The 17,447-nt window shown below is 42.8% G+C and overlaps 1 protein-coding gene across 2 annotated transcripts in view; it reads left to right on the forward strand.

Annotated features, from left to right (window-relative positions):
* PHKA2 (phosphorylase kinase regulatory subunit alpha 2) overlaps positions 1-17,447 on the forward strand; it is a 687,190-nt gene that overhangs the window by 202,630 nt on the left and 467,113 nt on the right. For both annotated transcript variants that reach the window (XM_085622210.1, XM_085622209.1), the window contains exons 12-13: positions 12,940-13,035; positions 16,886-16,993. In XM_085622210.1, coding sequence (XP_085478336.1) covers positions 12,940-13,035; positions 16,886-16,993 — 204 coding nt within the window. The remainder of the gene's footprint in view (positions 1-12,939; positions 13,036-16,885; positions 16,994-17,447) is intronic.

Consider the following 17,447-nt stretch of genomic DNA (forward strand, 5'->3'; position numbering starts at 1 on the left):
TCGGCAGCAGTACCCCTGCGCGTCGGTAGGCGTCATCGTACGGCACCGCGTACGTCGCTGGCATTGTAGCCACTGAGATGACATTGTCGGAGCTACTTAGATGCGCCCACGCGCGCTGACATCAGTTGTTTCTTATCCCGCGCCAGCAACGCAGATCCAAGAGAGAGCGGTACCCCTAGTTAAAAGTTTTAACTTGGTTTCTGAGAACTTTTTTCTCTTGTTTTGTCGAGTACTCGACTCTTGGTGCAGTAGGGATGTCCGGGTTTAAGTCCTGTAGGACCTGCCGTCGGAACATGGCGGTAGCGGACCCGCAAGATGTGTGTCTCTTCTGCTTGGGGCACGCCCATGACCCCGAGGAGTGCCCTGATTGTCGGGCCATAGTGCCGAAAGCTTTGTGGGAGCGTTCCTGAAAGTTGTTGGAGGTCCAGCAATCGGTTCCACGCTGATCGAGGTCCCACTCCCGTGGGAGGTCGAGGGACCGGTCGCAGAGCCGACACCATCGCTCGTCGGAATTGGGGACAGGTAAGTCACGGCACCATAAAAAGGCGAAGAAGCGACGTCGCTCTTTGTCTACCCCTCACCAGTCGCGGGACGCGGTGGAGGGGATGGGCGGTCACTCCCCCGTGGCTCCGATGGAGCCTCTGTTGTTGCCTGCAGCCTACCCGCCGTTTCCAGGTCCGCACATGACTTTGGACGAGGTACAGGCCTTTCTGTTGGCCATGAGCCGTTTGTTTAGCCCATCGGGTCCCTCCGGAGTGCTTTCAGGCCCTGCGGACCCGTTGGGTGGTTCTTCCCCCATCCCACCGCATTTGGCCGCGGCTACGCCAGCTCCATATCCTGTGGCGCTGCCAGCTCCAGCCTCGGCGCCACCGCTGGATCAGGCACCGAACCAGGATTGGTCTCTTACCCCCCGATTCCATTTCTTGGTGGGGAGTTCGTCCTTACCGGCCTCTTCAACAACCAGTGGATGAAGGGGAGTACTGGGAGGGGTCTGAAGACCCTCTTGCAGCTCAATGCGAGGATGAGCCTGAATGGGAAGGCGACATGGAGGGTCCAGTGGATCTGGATTTCTCTCCACACCCTGCTGCGCTGTCCCCCTCGTCCATGGCTACAGAGGAGGTTGGGACTTTTTCTGGGGTGTTGCATAGGGCGGCTCAGGCTCTCAACCTCGAGCTCCCTTCTGTGCCTATCAAGACTAATCTCCTGACTGAGGTACTGCAACCGGCGTCCTTCTCCGCGGAGCCGCTACTGCCTTTCAACGGCGCACTTCCTGACGTCCTGTTGAGCACCTGGAACAAACCCAACACAGGGGCGCCTGTGGATAAGGGTGTGGTGCGCCACCATCGCCCAGCGCCAGGTGACCCCAGCTTTCTCACGCAACACCCGACGCCTCAGAGTCTGGTTGTCCAGGCCTCTGCCTCGCCGAGCGCATTCCCTTCTGCCCCTACGGACAAGGAATCTAAGAAACTGGAGCAGTTTGAAAAAAAGATTTTCACTTCTGCCAGTTCTGGTTTGCGGGCGGTGAACACTGCGTGCCTGTTGGGCCGCTATTCACATTCTGTTTGGGACACGGTGGCACAGGTGTTGCCTCCCAGGCCATTACCAAGGGGAGAGATGCTGCTCAATTCACTATCCGTTGTGGACTTGACGCGGCCGATTCACTTGGCAGGGCACTCTACTCAATGGTGGTGCTCCGCCGTTATGCTTGGCTCAGAACAACTGGCTTCTCCGGGGATGTCCAGAACACTTTGTTGGACATTCCCTTTGATGGCTCATGCCTTTTTGGTTGGTGACCAGGCGGATAGCACCCTGGAACGCTTTAAGGACTCTCGGGCTACGGCCCAGTCCTTGGGGCTCGCCACCATGCGTACTCCCTCGGGGTCCGCTTTTCGCTTCTTTCGAGGTCAGGGTCGAGGCGCCCAAGCGCGTTGCTTTCAGACCCGCAGGCCTGCACAGCCGCAGTCTCAGCGCATCCGCGAACTTGAGACCCACCGTGATGGGTCCCGAGGACAGCGGGTGGGGTCAGTCCACCACCGCCCCTGCCGCCTCAAAACCTTCCTAGTCCAGTGTTTCAGGTCCACCAGACGCCAGTGGGTGTCAGGATTCGCCATCACCTTCCCCACTGGTGCACCATCACCTCGGACAGGTGGGTTCTACAAATAATCCGAAGGGGCTACTCCCTCCCCTTCGAGTCTACCCCTCCAACCATGCCACCTCAGTACTACCGCATGTCGGGGGGATCATTTGCCACTTCTCCAGCAGGAAGTTGCAGCCCTCTTGGGCCATTGAGCGCGTTCTGTAGTGTAGTTCCTATATTCCTGATCGGTTCTGCCCATTGGAATAATATACACTATAGTTTTGACATAGGACTGAGGTCAGTATGTCTCTATCGAGTACATTACACTTAATTATATGTGTGTGCCAGCTAACTCAAGAGGTCACTAGAAACTTCTCGAATAAACAAGAAGGAATTAGTTTCTGACAACCGCATAGACATGACAACTTTGTTTCCCTTAGAATCGGAATAATCTCAGAATCGTGGAAACAATAGACAACAGTTTCACTCAGTCAATCGTGCATGCTTCGTTTCTACATAGTTACACAGAAATAGATAGACGGGCGTTTCAATAAAAAGGGTTTATTGAACAGTCTTATTTCTCGTGCAAGAGATATGAACTGCTACAATCGTAAGACAGAATGCGAAGTATTATATGTACAGCGTTAGCAGTAAGATAAAATAATACTGCAATAGCCTGGTTTATAGCTATGACAGATATTCATAAAAATACATACATAAATAACACAGGCTAAAATGTTAATACTCATCTGATGCTTCTAGCTAGTTCTACCCCAGTGTACCTAACCTAAGTGTAGTACGAGGTAAGAAGTAGGTGCTGTTTGTCTAAGTCTAGTTTAGCTATAGTTGCCAAGATTTCCAAAAGTCCCTCCAGGTTCTAGTCTGCTCCATATCTTAAAATGAGTGAGATTGGAATCTCTTTCCAAGTCTCGATCTCTAACACCCTGCAAGGGGAGTCAGAAACACTGGAGCTGGATTCTCTGCGAGGATGATGACAGCGTCTGGTCAGTGCGTCAGGTGCGGACTTGACTTCCTTCCGAACTTTCCGTGGTGAGCCGCGTCGTGCAAGTAGGCAGCCGAACTGTGGTTTGCCATGGTAAGTGAAGGTATATTTATACCTTGAAGGTGTTTAGGAATGCCACTATTGACGTAAAGGTCGGGCAGAAGAACGTTATAAATGAACCCCTAAGGAATAGATGTTCATGCATAATAAATGAGTTCTTGGAGAAATCAATATCCAAGCAAGGAGAAGTCCTAAAGGCTTAAGAGTCTGGTTTTCCAAGAACTCGTTGTGACGTAGATGAACGGATGTAGGTGGCCATGCATGTATTTGGTTAGCATGGATAATGCCTAAAGAAGGGTAGGATTTCTATGCCTAAATATGGGCAATGCGAATTGTGCCTATATAAGGACATAAATCGGGAAACCTATATACGGTATCTAAATCGACACACAACACCCACTCCACTTTCGTATGAACGACATTACTAAATCCTAAACATGCTAATAATATCTAAAATATAGCTACATATGGATGGCTAAGAACATGTCTAAAAATACATTGTAAATTGCATAAAAACTGTTGCCATGCATAAAAATGTATTGTTGCTGTACATATTAAAGCAATGTTTCATTCTAAGCATATATTTACATTGAATGCTAAATGAATGAACACACATATATATACACATTATGAAATGGCTAGTAAATACATAAGAAAAAAGCTGAAACCATTTCATGTCAAGATACAGAAATCAATTGTTATTGACTAGGTGACATATTGTCTCTGAAAGTGTATCAAAGAATTATGTTCTCTATGAATAGTTCTACTAAAAGCAGATTACTGTGCCATAAAAAGAAAAATTCAAATTTGGAGAGAGAAAAAAAAGTAATCATAGCAAAAAGTTCCAAGTTAAGTCTTTGTTTTAGAAAAAGAAAGCCAGATTCAGAGTCTTCCTGGTACACTGTGTGCTGAATCAAAAGTCAATGTATGAGAATGGAGAAAACATGAAATCGTCTAATCCTGTAGACAAAAAGTCGTCTACCGTTGTAGGTGAATGTTGGAATACCTCGTTTAGAAGATTAACTGCACATAGATAAGAAGCATTGCCGTCAGCATAGGTCGCATACGCGATGTTCGTATCGGATGTTACCTGTGTACCTGTTGTTTCCTCTCGTACCTCAGCAGTAGCAATTTGAGTCTGTGAGATCTCAATAAAAGCCATCATCAGGATTGGTAGCCACTGGGGACAACACACAGCATGGGCCGTTACCGGGTCCAGCAGGGTATCGATATCCGTAGGCATGACTGATGGGAGTGTTAGACAGATGTCTAGCACGCATTCTTCACCGCAAAGCAGGCAGCGTAGAACATGTAAGATGCAATCTTGCCAGATTGGTCTGAATGACAGAAACGATGTGGTATTTAATTCTCGTAGACGAGGTAAACCCAAAATGTGGACAATGCGCTCACGACACCTTATCTCCAATAGAGCTCTCTCTATGGTGCTTGGAGTGACATTGGTGATTTGGCTTGCCATATCGGAGCAGTAGGAGCAAAAATAGGATCCCTGCAACAAGTCCAAAAAGTAGTGGCAGTCCACCTAACACAGAGTGCACGAAGTTGGGAACTATTCAGAGGACTGCTTGAAAAGGTGCTAACAGTCCTGAACACACGGTCTTAAATACATGTACAATACCGCTTGTATCAGACATGCTTAAGATACGTTCTAACATTGCTGAGAAATGTATAGGGCAGCTTGTATTCGAAAGGTCATGTATCTCGGCAGAAGTCCTTGCGACTTGTAGATCATAGGTTTCTTTGGCCGAGGTCAGTTGCACAGTTTGTTGTAAAAGAATGTTTTCATTCTGCTTAGAGTATCAATTCGTATAGAAGAGATGTTCAGTGAAGGCCATAGAGGCGACTCCCTGACTGCCTGTATTTGTGGAAACAAGACTTGCATACAGCAAGTGACCCTGGATGTAACCGTTACTAGATATGTGATACCTGGCAGCATGCCACAGCAGCTGTGATCATTCAAAATGAGGTAACTTCCATTTGAAAGTAGTCCAAAAATTGGATTAATCACTGCAGCCGGTGAGCCTTGCAGGTGACAGGATAAAACCATCGCAGGCCCCGTGTAAATTAATACCCTGACAAAGGAGAGAACCGCTTAGTGCATTTTCACATTTTGTACCGCTAAGAAACACTTCACGCCCCCCACTCCAACATCTATTGTGTAAGGTAAATCCCAAGATGTCTTGATGTATTCTTTACCCAACCTTTCATATTTGCCTGCTAGTATATGTTTTAGGCAATACCGAAAATGGAAAGTTGTAACAGGCAGAGTAATCTTACCATGTATGATCCACTCAGTAGCTGTTTTTTCTGCCACCGTGAATGGTAATTTCGTCAGTTTTTCAATGCCCAGCACAGTATAGTCTGCTCCCCTTTGTGCCAGTTTGATCTGTTTATCAGTGAGATTGAATTCTGAAAACAGTGACGTAGTGTTGATTAAACACCAAGGCACATAGCTTGAACGCAAGTTTTGGAGCGTCCAGCCTAATAGCATTATAGAACGTAATTGAGACTGACCATGTTGCAGCATGACCAAGTCTTGTTCCATGATGTCTATGGCAGAAGACACAATGCTGTCCAAAGAATATGTCCTGGACGACAGAGTCGTTAACCCATTGTCTACTACAGAGAGAGATTAATATGATCAATTTCTCGTATTCGTTCTGCAGTCTCTGCTTGGGTAATCTTCCATATTTCATTATAAGCAGGGTAGATACCGGCATATATGAAACGTTTTTGATGCTGTTTTCATGGTCCTAGCAAGAATTCCCTAAGGTCTGCGCCTTCTTTAAGTAAAGATAAGTGTTGTTTTACATCCTGCAGTGTAGCTTTCTGTAGCCAATCAAGGCAGAGTTTCCCTACACTGTATGTTGTTACTACCCTTGGATGCTGTCTTTGAACATAGCGTGGGTCTGGTCTATTGATAGTGAAACCCTGTGTTTTATTCAGGAATCGATCTTGACAGTTGTTTGTGTCTGTGGGCTAGAGCAACCATTTTTTCCATTCTGGATCTGATCTGTTGTGATGCAAAATATTTTGTACGTTGACCTCCCCCCGTGTAGTGCTTTACTTGCAGGTATCGGTATGGTCGGTGTGTTCATGTCTTTGATCTTAGCTAACCCAAGGCATGACGTTTGTTGGACAGTGTCATTCAAAAACATAATTTGCTCAAGGATGATACAGGCTCTAAACAAAGCTTCTACCCCCTGCACTTGCCAATCTTTTGTACCCCAGACAGATTTTGTCTCAATGTTGTCTTTCCAAAAGTCGAAACCCTGTCTAGACAGTTGGGCAATAAAGGCTGCAGAATAAATCTAATACGTATTTGTTAACATATTTTTCGTTCCTATCTTGTTCATATTCTTAAAAAAAAACTATTCTGGATTTGATAAGTTGAACCCTGAAAAATATGGAAATTTCATTGCAAAGGTTTTTGAGCTACCCTTTGGAGGTGTAGGACAATGTACCCATTGGTTATACATAAATACATTTCTAGGTGATGCAGTTTTATACAAAAAATGATGACCATAGTGGTTATAACAATACATTTGTTCATAGTCTGATGAACCCTCTAAATATTCATGATTCGTGAATACTGCAGACATTTCTAGATCAGACATCATGTTATTACAGTCTCGAAGTCCCAATCATCAGAAAAGGTACTAGAGGCAATTAAAGTCACTTAATGAAATTTTCAATAAGTGTGGAATCTTCAATTGTTCCGATGGGCCAAAAATGTCATATTTAGTTCTGTCCCAAACTATACCATCTGGTATAGGAACGGCTGTGATGTTCACTGCTGACAAGTCTCTTGCTTCACAATGGGATGATTTGTGTGGCTGGAGAAGTAAGTTCACTCTTTTACTTGCTGTGTCCATTTGAATATATCTTCCATTTATCAGCATACCCAGAGTTATTACCAGAGCTAAACAATGTAGAAAGAAGAATATTCCCAAAACAATCCATAGTTCAATCCATGGTGAAACCAGATAAGTCTTTTTCAGGAGATGAAAAAAGTCTGTTGCTTGTTCTTTGAAAGTTCTTTGCGCTGGCGTCGTTTCAGGTTCGCTGGGATCCTCAGAAAAAGTATCAAAGTTAATGAAATAGCCAGAGGCAGTTCTGTCAATGGTTTGAATTGCATCAGGATTCGTTGAAATCGCTGGAACCAGTTGATCACTAGTTACTTCGTTGAAGACAGGTGTATCAGGATGAACTGTTATTTGGGTCTCAAGAGGGACGAGTTCCATAGCTTTGTTGCTTAGTCCTTCATTTCTCACTGTAGAATCTTCAAAGGTGATGAGTCTCTCAGTTTGAACCTCTTGGATTGTAGCTAGGTGAGTGCGCCTGCTACATTGTCGGAGTCCACTTGGCCTACTGCTTAGTATCGGCCCCATAGTGTGGTTTGATCAGGTCAATGGACACAAATCTTTTCTCCTTTTTACCAGCAAGGGGCAGCAGTCATACTGTTCTCGATCCGTGGATTGCTAGGACAGGTACTGGTTGTCTGTAAGAAGGCCCAAATTCCTTCTTTTCCGCGATCTTTTCTCTGACTAGATCACCAAGCTTTGGGATCCAGACAGGCCTTACTGGGACGGTTGGTTTTTCCCCAGTGGTGGTTGGCTTCAGGAACACATTGCTTTGTTTCGATCTTAGTTCATTTAAGTCCTGTAAAACAGCCAAACGATCTTTGATATCAAACTTTTTATTTTCCACCACTGTGCCTTTCATGTCGAGGTCCGGAATCAACATTCTAGTTCCAAATAGGATTCATATGGAGTGACACCCCCTAGAGAACTTCTTGGCAAATTGTTTAATGAGCGTTGGACCACGTAAAGATGTTTGACCCACCCATCACCCGAACCTAATACCCTAGTTGTTATAGACTGCTTTATGACTGCTTTTTTTTTCTTTGCACAACAGAATTTCCCTCAGGATGGAATGGAGAAGAGTACCGCAATGCTACGCTCAAACTGGCCATGGCTTCTTTGTAAGCTCGAGAGGTAAACGCAGGACCCTGGTCAGAATGTAGTGTGCCAATTGCGTATGTGCCGATACAGACTCGCAGATCTTTTATAACAGTTTGAGCATCAGCCGAGCGCTGAGGCCACCTCCAAAGGAACCTTGAACACAAATCAACTGCGACCATTATATATTTATAGTTACCATCCCTTTGTAAGGGACGGCAGTGGTCCAGGTAAACACATGCTAATGGTTTATCTGAAATTAACAGGGGCGTCTGTGCAGGACGTTTCACAGTAGAGACTTTCATTTTCTGGCATATTTCGCAGTCCAAAACATAATTCCAGGTCTGTTTGCCAATGCCTGGCCACCAGTATCTCTGTTTTAATAACGATACTGTGGCGGAAACACCTGCATGGGCAGAGGCAATCCCTTCATGTGCTGCTAGGATTAGTCCTCATCTATGTTCCATGTTTGGTATTACCCTATCCCCCACTCTAGGGATTCGAGCAAACGGAACATTGTTTGCATCAATTATATATGAGTATTTGAGTGGAAACCTTTTAGGTAACGCTGCACCGCTGCCTTTGCTTGAATCATTGACAGCCAGTATTATTTCACTGTCTATTTTTGTTTTTGAACGAGTGATTGCAGCTACGGAAGCCATTTGCACAGCCCCTTTCGCGGCTTTATCAGCCAATGAATTCCCTTCAACGCGAACTCCATCACGTTGATGACTCAGCGTGTGTACGACCGTTAACGATCGCGCATGCTGCACTATAAGCTTGCTTATCCCCCATAGCGGGTTGTGCAGATCCGTCAGTATAAATTATAAATTCGTACAGGTCAAGAGGGAGAATTTCAGTAGGCAGAAGAAATTTGTGTTCGTATTGCAGGAATGCTTGTGTTTTTAAATATGGATCAAAAACATATTCAACATCAGTTGCAGCAAGAGAATTAACCCATTGTATCCATCTTGGATGCAAAGCTTTGGCATTTGGAATACTCGCTTTTCTAACTGCCTCTAAGCCTGGTACAGGGGTTACGACCATAATGCGTTTCCCCTGTGCTAGGGCTCTTTCTTTTGCTACAGCGTTTTGAACTGCTGTCCGAATTTTTTCTGTCTATGTAAATTTCATTTCTGCTTCCGTATGCAAATGTGATTTGTATGCAATTGGTACTTTTTCACCTTTGTTAAAAGTTAAGTAGGTGAATCCGCATTGACCCGGAATGATTCGGATGTGTGATTTTAAAATCAGGTTTGATTAATTCATAGAGAGGTTTAACCCTTTCTGCGTAGTTTAGAATGTATGTTCTACCAAAATTTAGGAAACCTAGAATCAACTATAAGTTTTTCATTGTCTTTGGAGGTTGGAGCAGCGCACACTTTTCTAAAAAGTTGGCTGCCAGGCTGTCAAATACCTACTTTCAGGTGCTATGTTTTGTCAAAAGAAACCGTTAGAAATATCTAATGTGGTTTTATATTTTTTACGCGCAATGTTTATTCATTAATGCTGTACTATGTGCATTTTGCACTGCAAATGTTTTACAACATGAGTTTAGGTGTCTGTAATCCAAAACTAGACAATATGTATTGTCTGGTTTGGAAACAGGAAACAAAGGATTGTTCATTGATGAGGGTGCATGTTTCAATCACCTCTTGGTATTCAAGTTGATCTAAGATCTCCCTGACCTGTTTTTTAGCTTCTTGCTTAATTGGATACTGCCTTTGTGCAGTTGGTTTATTTTTTAACTGGATCTTATGGTGAGGTGAGTCCTCATCCCATCCTACATGATTTTTGTATAATGCTGGGGCTTGGGCCACTGCCCATTTCCTGGCATAAGTATATTTTAAATGTACTGGAACATGGTTAGAGAAGGCTGGCATAATGATGTCTTTGCCATGTGGGCACTCTGTGACAAATTCTGGTGGCCAGTCCCGTTCTGCTAGAAGTATATCATAACCCTTTGAAAGTCGCACCCAAGAGAGTGCTTTCACTTTTCTTGGTATGTCTCCCTCCATCTGGAGTGTTATTTCATATAACATTTGTGGAGAACTAACCCTGGTGTCTGCAGTCTCAACTTGAATGTCTTCATTCAGGTCCACCGTCTCCAGAACTCCCTTCAGGTTCTGGCGAGCTATTGATACTTCTGCTGCGCTGTCCAACATTGTCTGAGCCCATTCTCCGTTGAGTTGTGTTCTCAGAATCCTCGGCAAGTCTGATCTTCAGACCTGATACTTTCTTCTTGGAGAATTGAGTATTTGGTTTGTTTATCTGAACGTGTTGATCGTCTTTGGACTTCACACGTTCTTCTATTTGAACTGACCGTCCTCTTCTTTCGGATGTCTGTGATGAAATCTGAAAGGTACGAGAGGAATGTGTATCAGTATCTTGATACCTGTCCGTTTTCTCAAATTATCCCTATTCCTAAAGTTATACCTCCTTTCAGAGGGCTCCTTTTGAGGAGACCTACATCGGGATTGAGAATCTTTCTCTTTTGAATGTTGTTTGTTATTTTCCCACTTCTTTTTAGAAAGGGTAGGATTGTTTTTAGTAAAGGCCTTCTCAAGACTTTCAGACAGTTGTCGTTTAACTGGTTTCCCTACCAAACTGTCTCGGCCTAATACTTCATAGGAATTTTCAATTATTCTGGCTAGTTCTTGTGGTTGTTCTGTTACATCAAATTCCCTTAATTTCTGGCGGATTGCCACTGATGCTGCTTCTCCTTTAATATTAGATAATATTATTGTTGAGAACTGGTTCGACATTTTTTCAGTAACTTCATACCTACATTCAGAGCAGGCTCTGCCCCGTATTCATTTTGAATTTGTTTCAGGACATCAGGTATTACTGCCATAGATGAAACACCATGTTTTTTAGTGTAGATAGCAGCAAAGACTGTGCCCCAAGTGATGCAGTCTTCCAGATTTGGTGTTATCCCCATTGGTAAACAGATTGTTAGAATTCTATGTTTATAATCACAATGTGTGGAGGAGGGAACAGGAGGTGTGGGGTTCTAGGAGCTAGCGGCCTCCATTGCTAAATGTTTACCACAGAAAGCTGCTCCTAGTGAGGTGTGACCCTACTACAGTTATAAAACCATTGTGAGTGGGGACATCTCACAAAAAGTAACGGACTGGTCTCACACACCACCTGGTGTCATGCTTCATCATCGGCCAGTCCTCGCCCTCTAAAACCTTCGTTTGATAGAGGGCGGGCATACACCTGGAGACAGGGATGCACTTCTAAACTAAAGAGAGGGGGCCCGTGAAATGGAAAGTGAAGTTAAAAATCATTATAGTTACCAGAAAGTAAGTTTTAATGTGGCCAATAACTATATGATACTAAAAACAAAGGACGGTGAGTGGGGTGTTTAGTGTCCCCTAACCGTCTCGTGAATGGTCAACATGTTTCTGCCATGTAGGCCCGAGCGGGTCCAGGGCATTCATCAGGACATTCGGGAGGACCGGGAGCAGCAACATAGGACGAACGTGGGATTCTTTTCCTGAGACAAATAAACAGGAGTCTCCCCCCTTCCCCTCCCCCATGTGGCAAGTAGTTGTTTCAACTAGGGGTTGACGTTTGGAAGCCATTTAGGAAGCGGAGTGCGGCCTTTGCCACACCCGCACAGTGGTACTTTCTTGCTACTTGTTGGTAAGAACAGAGCCCCCAGTTTAGACTTAGGTCCTGATGAATAGGCCGTGTTTTATAAATTTGGAGAGATGATTTTCGCATTTTCATCGGTTTCATTAAAACCTGTATAATCAAAAGCTGCTGTGACATCGTCGGGTACAGCTCCACCGGTTCCGGTGGTATTATCCTCGTTTAGGGACATTTGTTTAATGAAAATTGTAGAGCAAGTTTCAAGGGAACAAAGATAAGGTGCACAATATTTTGGAACACTTTATCCTTCAACGTTGAACAAACCAAACAGCTAATACATAGGATTTTTTGTCCTACTCAGCTATGGCGGATATTATCCCTACCCACTTCAGACGTCTTATGGAGTATTATGAGTAGGGGTCTCTGAGAAAAGCACGACTGAGTTACTTCAGTATCTAGCGTTAAATTAGATTCTCCCCTTTTCAAGCAAAATGATCAAAGAGTGGATATTTAAAATTCTTCCCCTGCAAAACTTAATTATTTCAGATTATAGCTTGAACAAAATGCAGAAGAAACTTTGCAAACTAGTGTTTTTTTGGCAAGTGAAGTCCTGCAGCTTCAAGCATATCTAACTTTTACCAGTTAGTCCTTCAATACACATATATTGGATGTCCAGAAAAACCTTAACTGTCGCCTTCATTGCAGTGTTCTGTGTTTGGTAATGTTTTCTAAACATTTGGTAATGGAAGCTAGTGAAAGTAAGGTTGATCCCATGTATTAGATTTTTAAATCACTTAGAATAGCGATTCCATGGAACCAAGCTTGGCTCAACCATTTCCACAGTAGTAGTTATGAATCATTATTGAGAAGTGAATGATACGATGTGGCTGGGATAATAGGGGCTAGGAGCATGCAAGCAATGGCTTTAGGGATTTTGAAGTGCCACAACACTAATTATAGCCCCACTACAGTGAACCCAAAATTCCAAGTAACTTTTTTTATCAAAGTAATCCTACAGTCTAGACAAACCAAAGTGACAGTAGGTGAGTAAAATTTTCCTTTAAAATGACTTGATATCTATGATCATGTATTTATTTTAAAAGCCTTATAATCTCAAGAAATGCATGTACTCTATGGCGATGAGTCTTAAATTATGAGTCTGCATTTTCATAGCTAAAAAAAGTTGTTATGTATCCACATATATTTCCAATCTACCCCAGATCCAAGAATATCGAGAGGCCCTTGAGGGAATACTCATCAGAGGAAAGAATGGGATTCATCTGATTCCAGAACTGTATGCTGTGCCGCCAGACAAGGTATTGTTATTCAGAAATTTCTGTGGGTTCCCTAAAACTACGTGAAGCATTCAGGCAAATTGTGCCAAAACTTTTTCTATAAAGGCAACGGATAATGTGTAATTCATACCAGTACCTGTTCACAATTTACAAATGTTTCAATGTTTCACAAACATTTGGAAACCCTAACAGTGTGCAAAGTATGCATCCTGTACTTGACACATTTAAGAGTATGGAACATACGTTGAAAACTTGCCTCTATTTTGATTACCATGATTGTGCATACTCTTTGCATTTCTCACAGAACACATATGGATTGAACATAAATGTACACAATATTTTTTGGAATAAATATTTTTGTCCTTCAAGAACGGTACTTTTGTAGTAAATGTCTACACACATTTTGATACACATTGCCACATTTTGTGCCCAAGCCAACCAGGCATAAGTTTGATATGCAGAATACTCTTGGAAATGCATTGTAACATATTTGTGAATTCCCACTAAATTACAATATTTTGAGTGCCTAATTCACATTACATTTCCCTAATCCCTCTTCTGGCTCTCTCACTTGTCTAATCTAACTTTAACAATATGCTTTTAGTGTGCATATGAGTAGCCTTCAACACACATAAATGTATCACACTTGTGAATCACACATATACTAGGCGTGCAAAAATGATGTTGCTTTACATGCCTTGGTGTGACTTACATCTAGCAAAAGAATTGGGATTGTACCGTGCAGATTTTAGGCCTTCCAGTATGACGTTTTGTGATTTCGATTATGCATTGGATTGAATCAATAAAATTTTGCTTCTGGTAAATGCAGCCAGAGTGTGAATGTGTTCATGCATTTCATAAAGTTCATGCAGGTCATCGGGCATTGAGGGGTCAAATACTTCTAGTACTGCTGTAAGAGTCATTTCACAGTTTAGGTCACCTTTGCATTTCCAACTAGTAGGAGATTTTAAGCTTGTTGAGAAGACTGGTAACCTATATTATCGCTTTAAAAGTCTTATGAGCCAGAAACACTTACACCTATTTATACCTTACACCTATTTGTAATTAGAAAGGAACTGAACATCTGCTGATCCCATGGTATCTACAATGATGACATGAATGAAAATGTAGGTTCTCCTGTCCAACAAGAGCCTATCAGATTATTTCCCATCATGTATATGTGTACATGTTCAATAACAGTTTTATATCTGGTCCATGCAAACAGCATTCAAACATATCTCACCACTTGTTGATTATACACTGCCACCTTGTTTCTGTCTAAAATTATGCTTCCCGCTGTACCGTATGTTGCTTTTCAAATGAAATTATATTCCTCCTATAAACTGTTAAGACACCCTGCATCTGATATGCGCTTTAGAAAACTGCAAATAAATAAACAATGAGCCTACTGAAGAACAGTTGTGTTCATATTTATAGAGAGCGCAATTCTCTTTAGTGGGAGCAGGTGGCAAATGCGTTATGATGAATTAATCAGGTCCTGGGACCTACTTGAAAATTGCTATTGGTGACCTTCAAAAGACTGATAGTTCTTGTGCCAGAAGTAAAAGTTGTAGGAGACCAGTCGTGCTTTTGATGTTCCCTCAGTCACTGCTCACGGGTTTGCAAAGAAACAGTTTTGAACATAGGTGACTGTAGTTATTATTATTATTATAATACAGGATCTCCTGTGATTGCCAACCTATTTTTTGTAGCACCTCTTCTTCATGATTTCCCTTGCTCGACGTCCCCAAGACAATGGTATCAACACCACTGTTGTGTGATAAAATCCCTTGCCCCCTCTTTATCAAAAGGACTAGGTTCCCAAAGAATCCGTAGACACTTCTCTGCCTGCGCTAGCTATTCAAACAACAGCACTAAGTAACAACCCTGACCTATCAAGGCTGCACATGAGGTATAAACTTCCTAGTGCACCATTTAAGGAGGAAAGAATTGTCATCCTGAGAACCTGTTTTATCTGAAGTCTGTGGCACGCTCACACTGCTAAGGCAAATGTAATCCCCCAAATTTTTTTAAGTTTACATTATAGTAAATGAGTGTTTTGGATTTCCTTGTTGTCAAATGGAAATGTTTGCAGAAGTGACTTTTTACCTCAAAATTCAAAGCTGTACCAGTTTGGGTTATATAAAAAAAGTTATACTATTTGTTTTATCTTTCTATAACAACAATATAGCAAACATACATTTTTACAGCTACAAGTACAGGTCCCACAGTGATAAACCGGGGTCGTTGTTCAGTTCAGAAATGTCCATTAACCCTTTTCCTCCTACTACTCCCTATCTGATGGCAAGAGTGACCAAAGCTATCCCCACCCTGTTCTTACGACCATTCTCCCTACGTTCATCCCTCATTCCCCTCCCATCCTCCTCATATTGTTTCATGTTTTCATGCATCCACGCGCTTTTGCTTTCCATCACTTTGCAAAATTCCATTCCAGTTAGCCAGTTTTAGTGCATCAGGGGGACCACTTAACCCCGCCTCTGCGCAATGTCCCTCTTTGCGACTAGACAGCCCATATTTATCAGTTTCTTTTTGGTATCTGGAGTGGTCGGTTGGGTCCCATACCCTCCCGTATTCGCCCTGTCGCGTATAAATACCGATCCCCAATCTGTGTAAGCCCACTTGTTCACCACACTGACTTATACGGCCTCGTAATATTTTCATATATTCAAAGTTATATAATTAAGGTACTCTTCGTATGCTTTCACTGAATGTCTCAATTCTATTTAAAGGTTGTGGAAATGATAGCACTCTCCCAAGGATAATGCTTTTATCTTGTTTGTCCCTGTACCGTTGATCTTTCATACCTTTAATCTTTTGTCTTTCAATTAGGATTGACGCCAGTGCTCACAGTTTATACTTTCATGCAAAGTATAACTAAGGCTTCATTATGAGTTGAGTAAAGGAGAATTTTGTGGAATCATAAGTTGCCCGCTGTTCCCAGGGCAGGATTTTCCAAATGTGGGAACACTAGATGCGATTATGCCTTCTGGAAAATCCTGCTCATAATATCACATTTTGCTCGGGCTGCAAATGCAGCCGGCCCAATCCCCGCCCACCTTCTCAGAGCAGATGGTATTAGTACCCACAGAAAATGGAATACTATGTGGAATTTCACCCCATGAAAATGGGCCTTTATAGTTAACTCATAATTGTATTGTGCTTGTGGGGTGTTACTGCTTGGTGCAAGTTCCACACAATTCATATTAAGGTGAAGGGCCTTATTGGGACTTTAACAGCCTGGGTACTATTTCAATATATGGGGGGTGTCTCACTTGTGATATGGCCTATGGGACATCCTCCACGTTTTTGGTGAAGTATCCTGTGTGCGGAAATTATAAATAAGGCCCTGAGTCATGAAGGTATGTTTCAAGAAAGCATTGTCTTGATAATTTTGAGCTACTGGTTTTCGAAACCTTGACACAGTACATTTATTTCTTGGTTCATTTTATGATCAAGGGAAAAAGTCATAATTCCCTGTGGCCCATTTTTGTCTTTTCCAAGTTTTAAACAAAACGTGAATGGCCAGAGTAAAGCATGTACTAAATGAAAACATGGACATTTACATAGGGAAGCAGTTTAGCCATGGATTCTGCGACTACTGAATTAGTATTTATTTTTCAATTATGTTATGCATTGGGTGGCAATTGAAGAGGTGTCATCAGTTTTCCTAATTGGAGAGAAGAAAAGTGTCATAAAATGGAACCAGAAAATTAAAGTGCGCTTGGAATTTTTTTTAACAATCCTTGTTCGTGAGCTAATCTACACTGTCAAAATGATCTCTTTTCACCTTTCATTTAAATAATGGTTGTTTCTCTCTTTGTCTCCTTTCTTCTTTGGTTACTCCGTACAGGTGGACGAGGAATACAACAATCCTCACTCAGTGGACCGCATCCCTTTGGGGAAGACACCACATTTGTGGGGCCAGTCCCTTTATGTCCTAGGTTCCCTCCTAGCTGAGGTATGTAAGTGCCTTCACAGAATCTTTGAACATTAGTGGTGGGTGAAGCACTCTTGTATTTGTAGAAGAAAGCCTTTGGTTGTGCCATTCCTGCAGTCCTTTTGCAACTGCCTACTTCAAACTGTCAGAGCTACCACTCTGCCAAACCTGGGTTTCAGTGCTTCAACTTCAATTAGAGTGAAGAGAACCACTGAGTTTCATTGGTGGAGCATCTAATGATCCTGTAGTCAAAACCCTTGACCCAGCAGGCTGACCACCATACTACTGCTGGGTCTCTTTGATGGTCACTATCTCCTATTTAGGGCAGGCGTATGTCACAACTTTTCCCTGCCCGAGTCTGCTTTTGGAGGCATGATGGACCCAGGAACAGAAAACAAACAATGGCTCTAACATGTAATGAAAAAAGGCCACATCAGTCATGGTGGTTGCCTTTTTGTTTATTCTGAAAGAAACT

Source organism: Triturus cristatus, chromosome 8, assembly GCF_964204655.1.
Source record: "Triturus cristatus chromosome 8, aTriCri1.1, whole genome shotgun sequence".
NCBI lineage: Eukaryota > Metazoa > Chordata > Amphibia > Caudata > Salamandridae > Triturus > Triturus cristatus.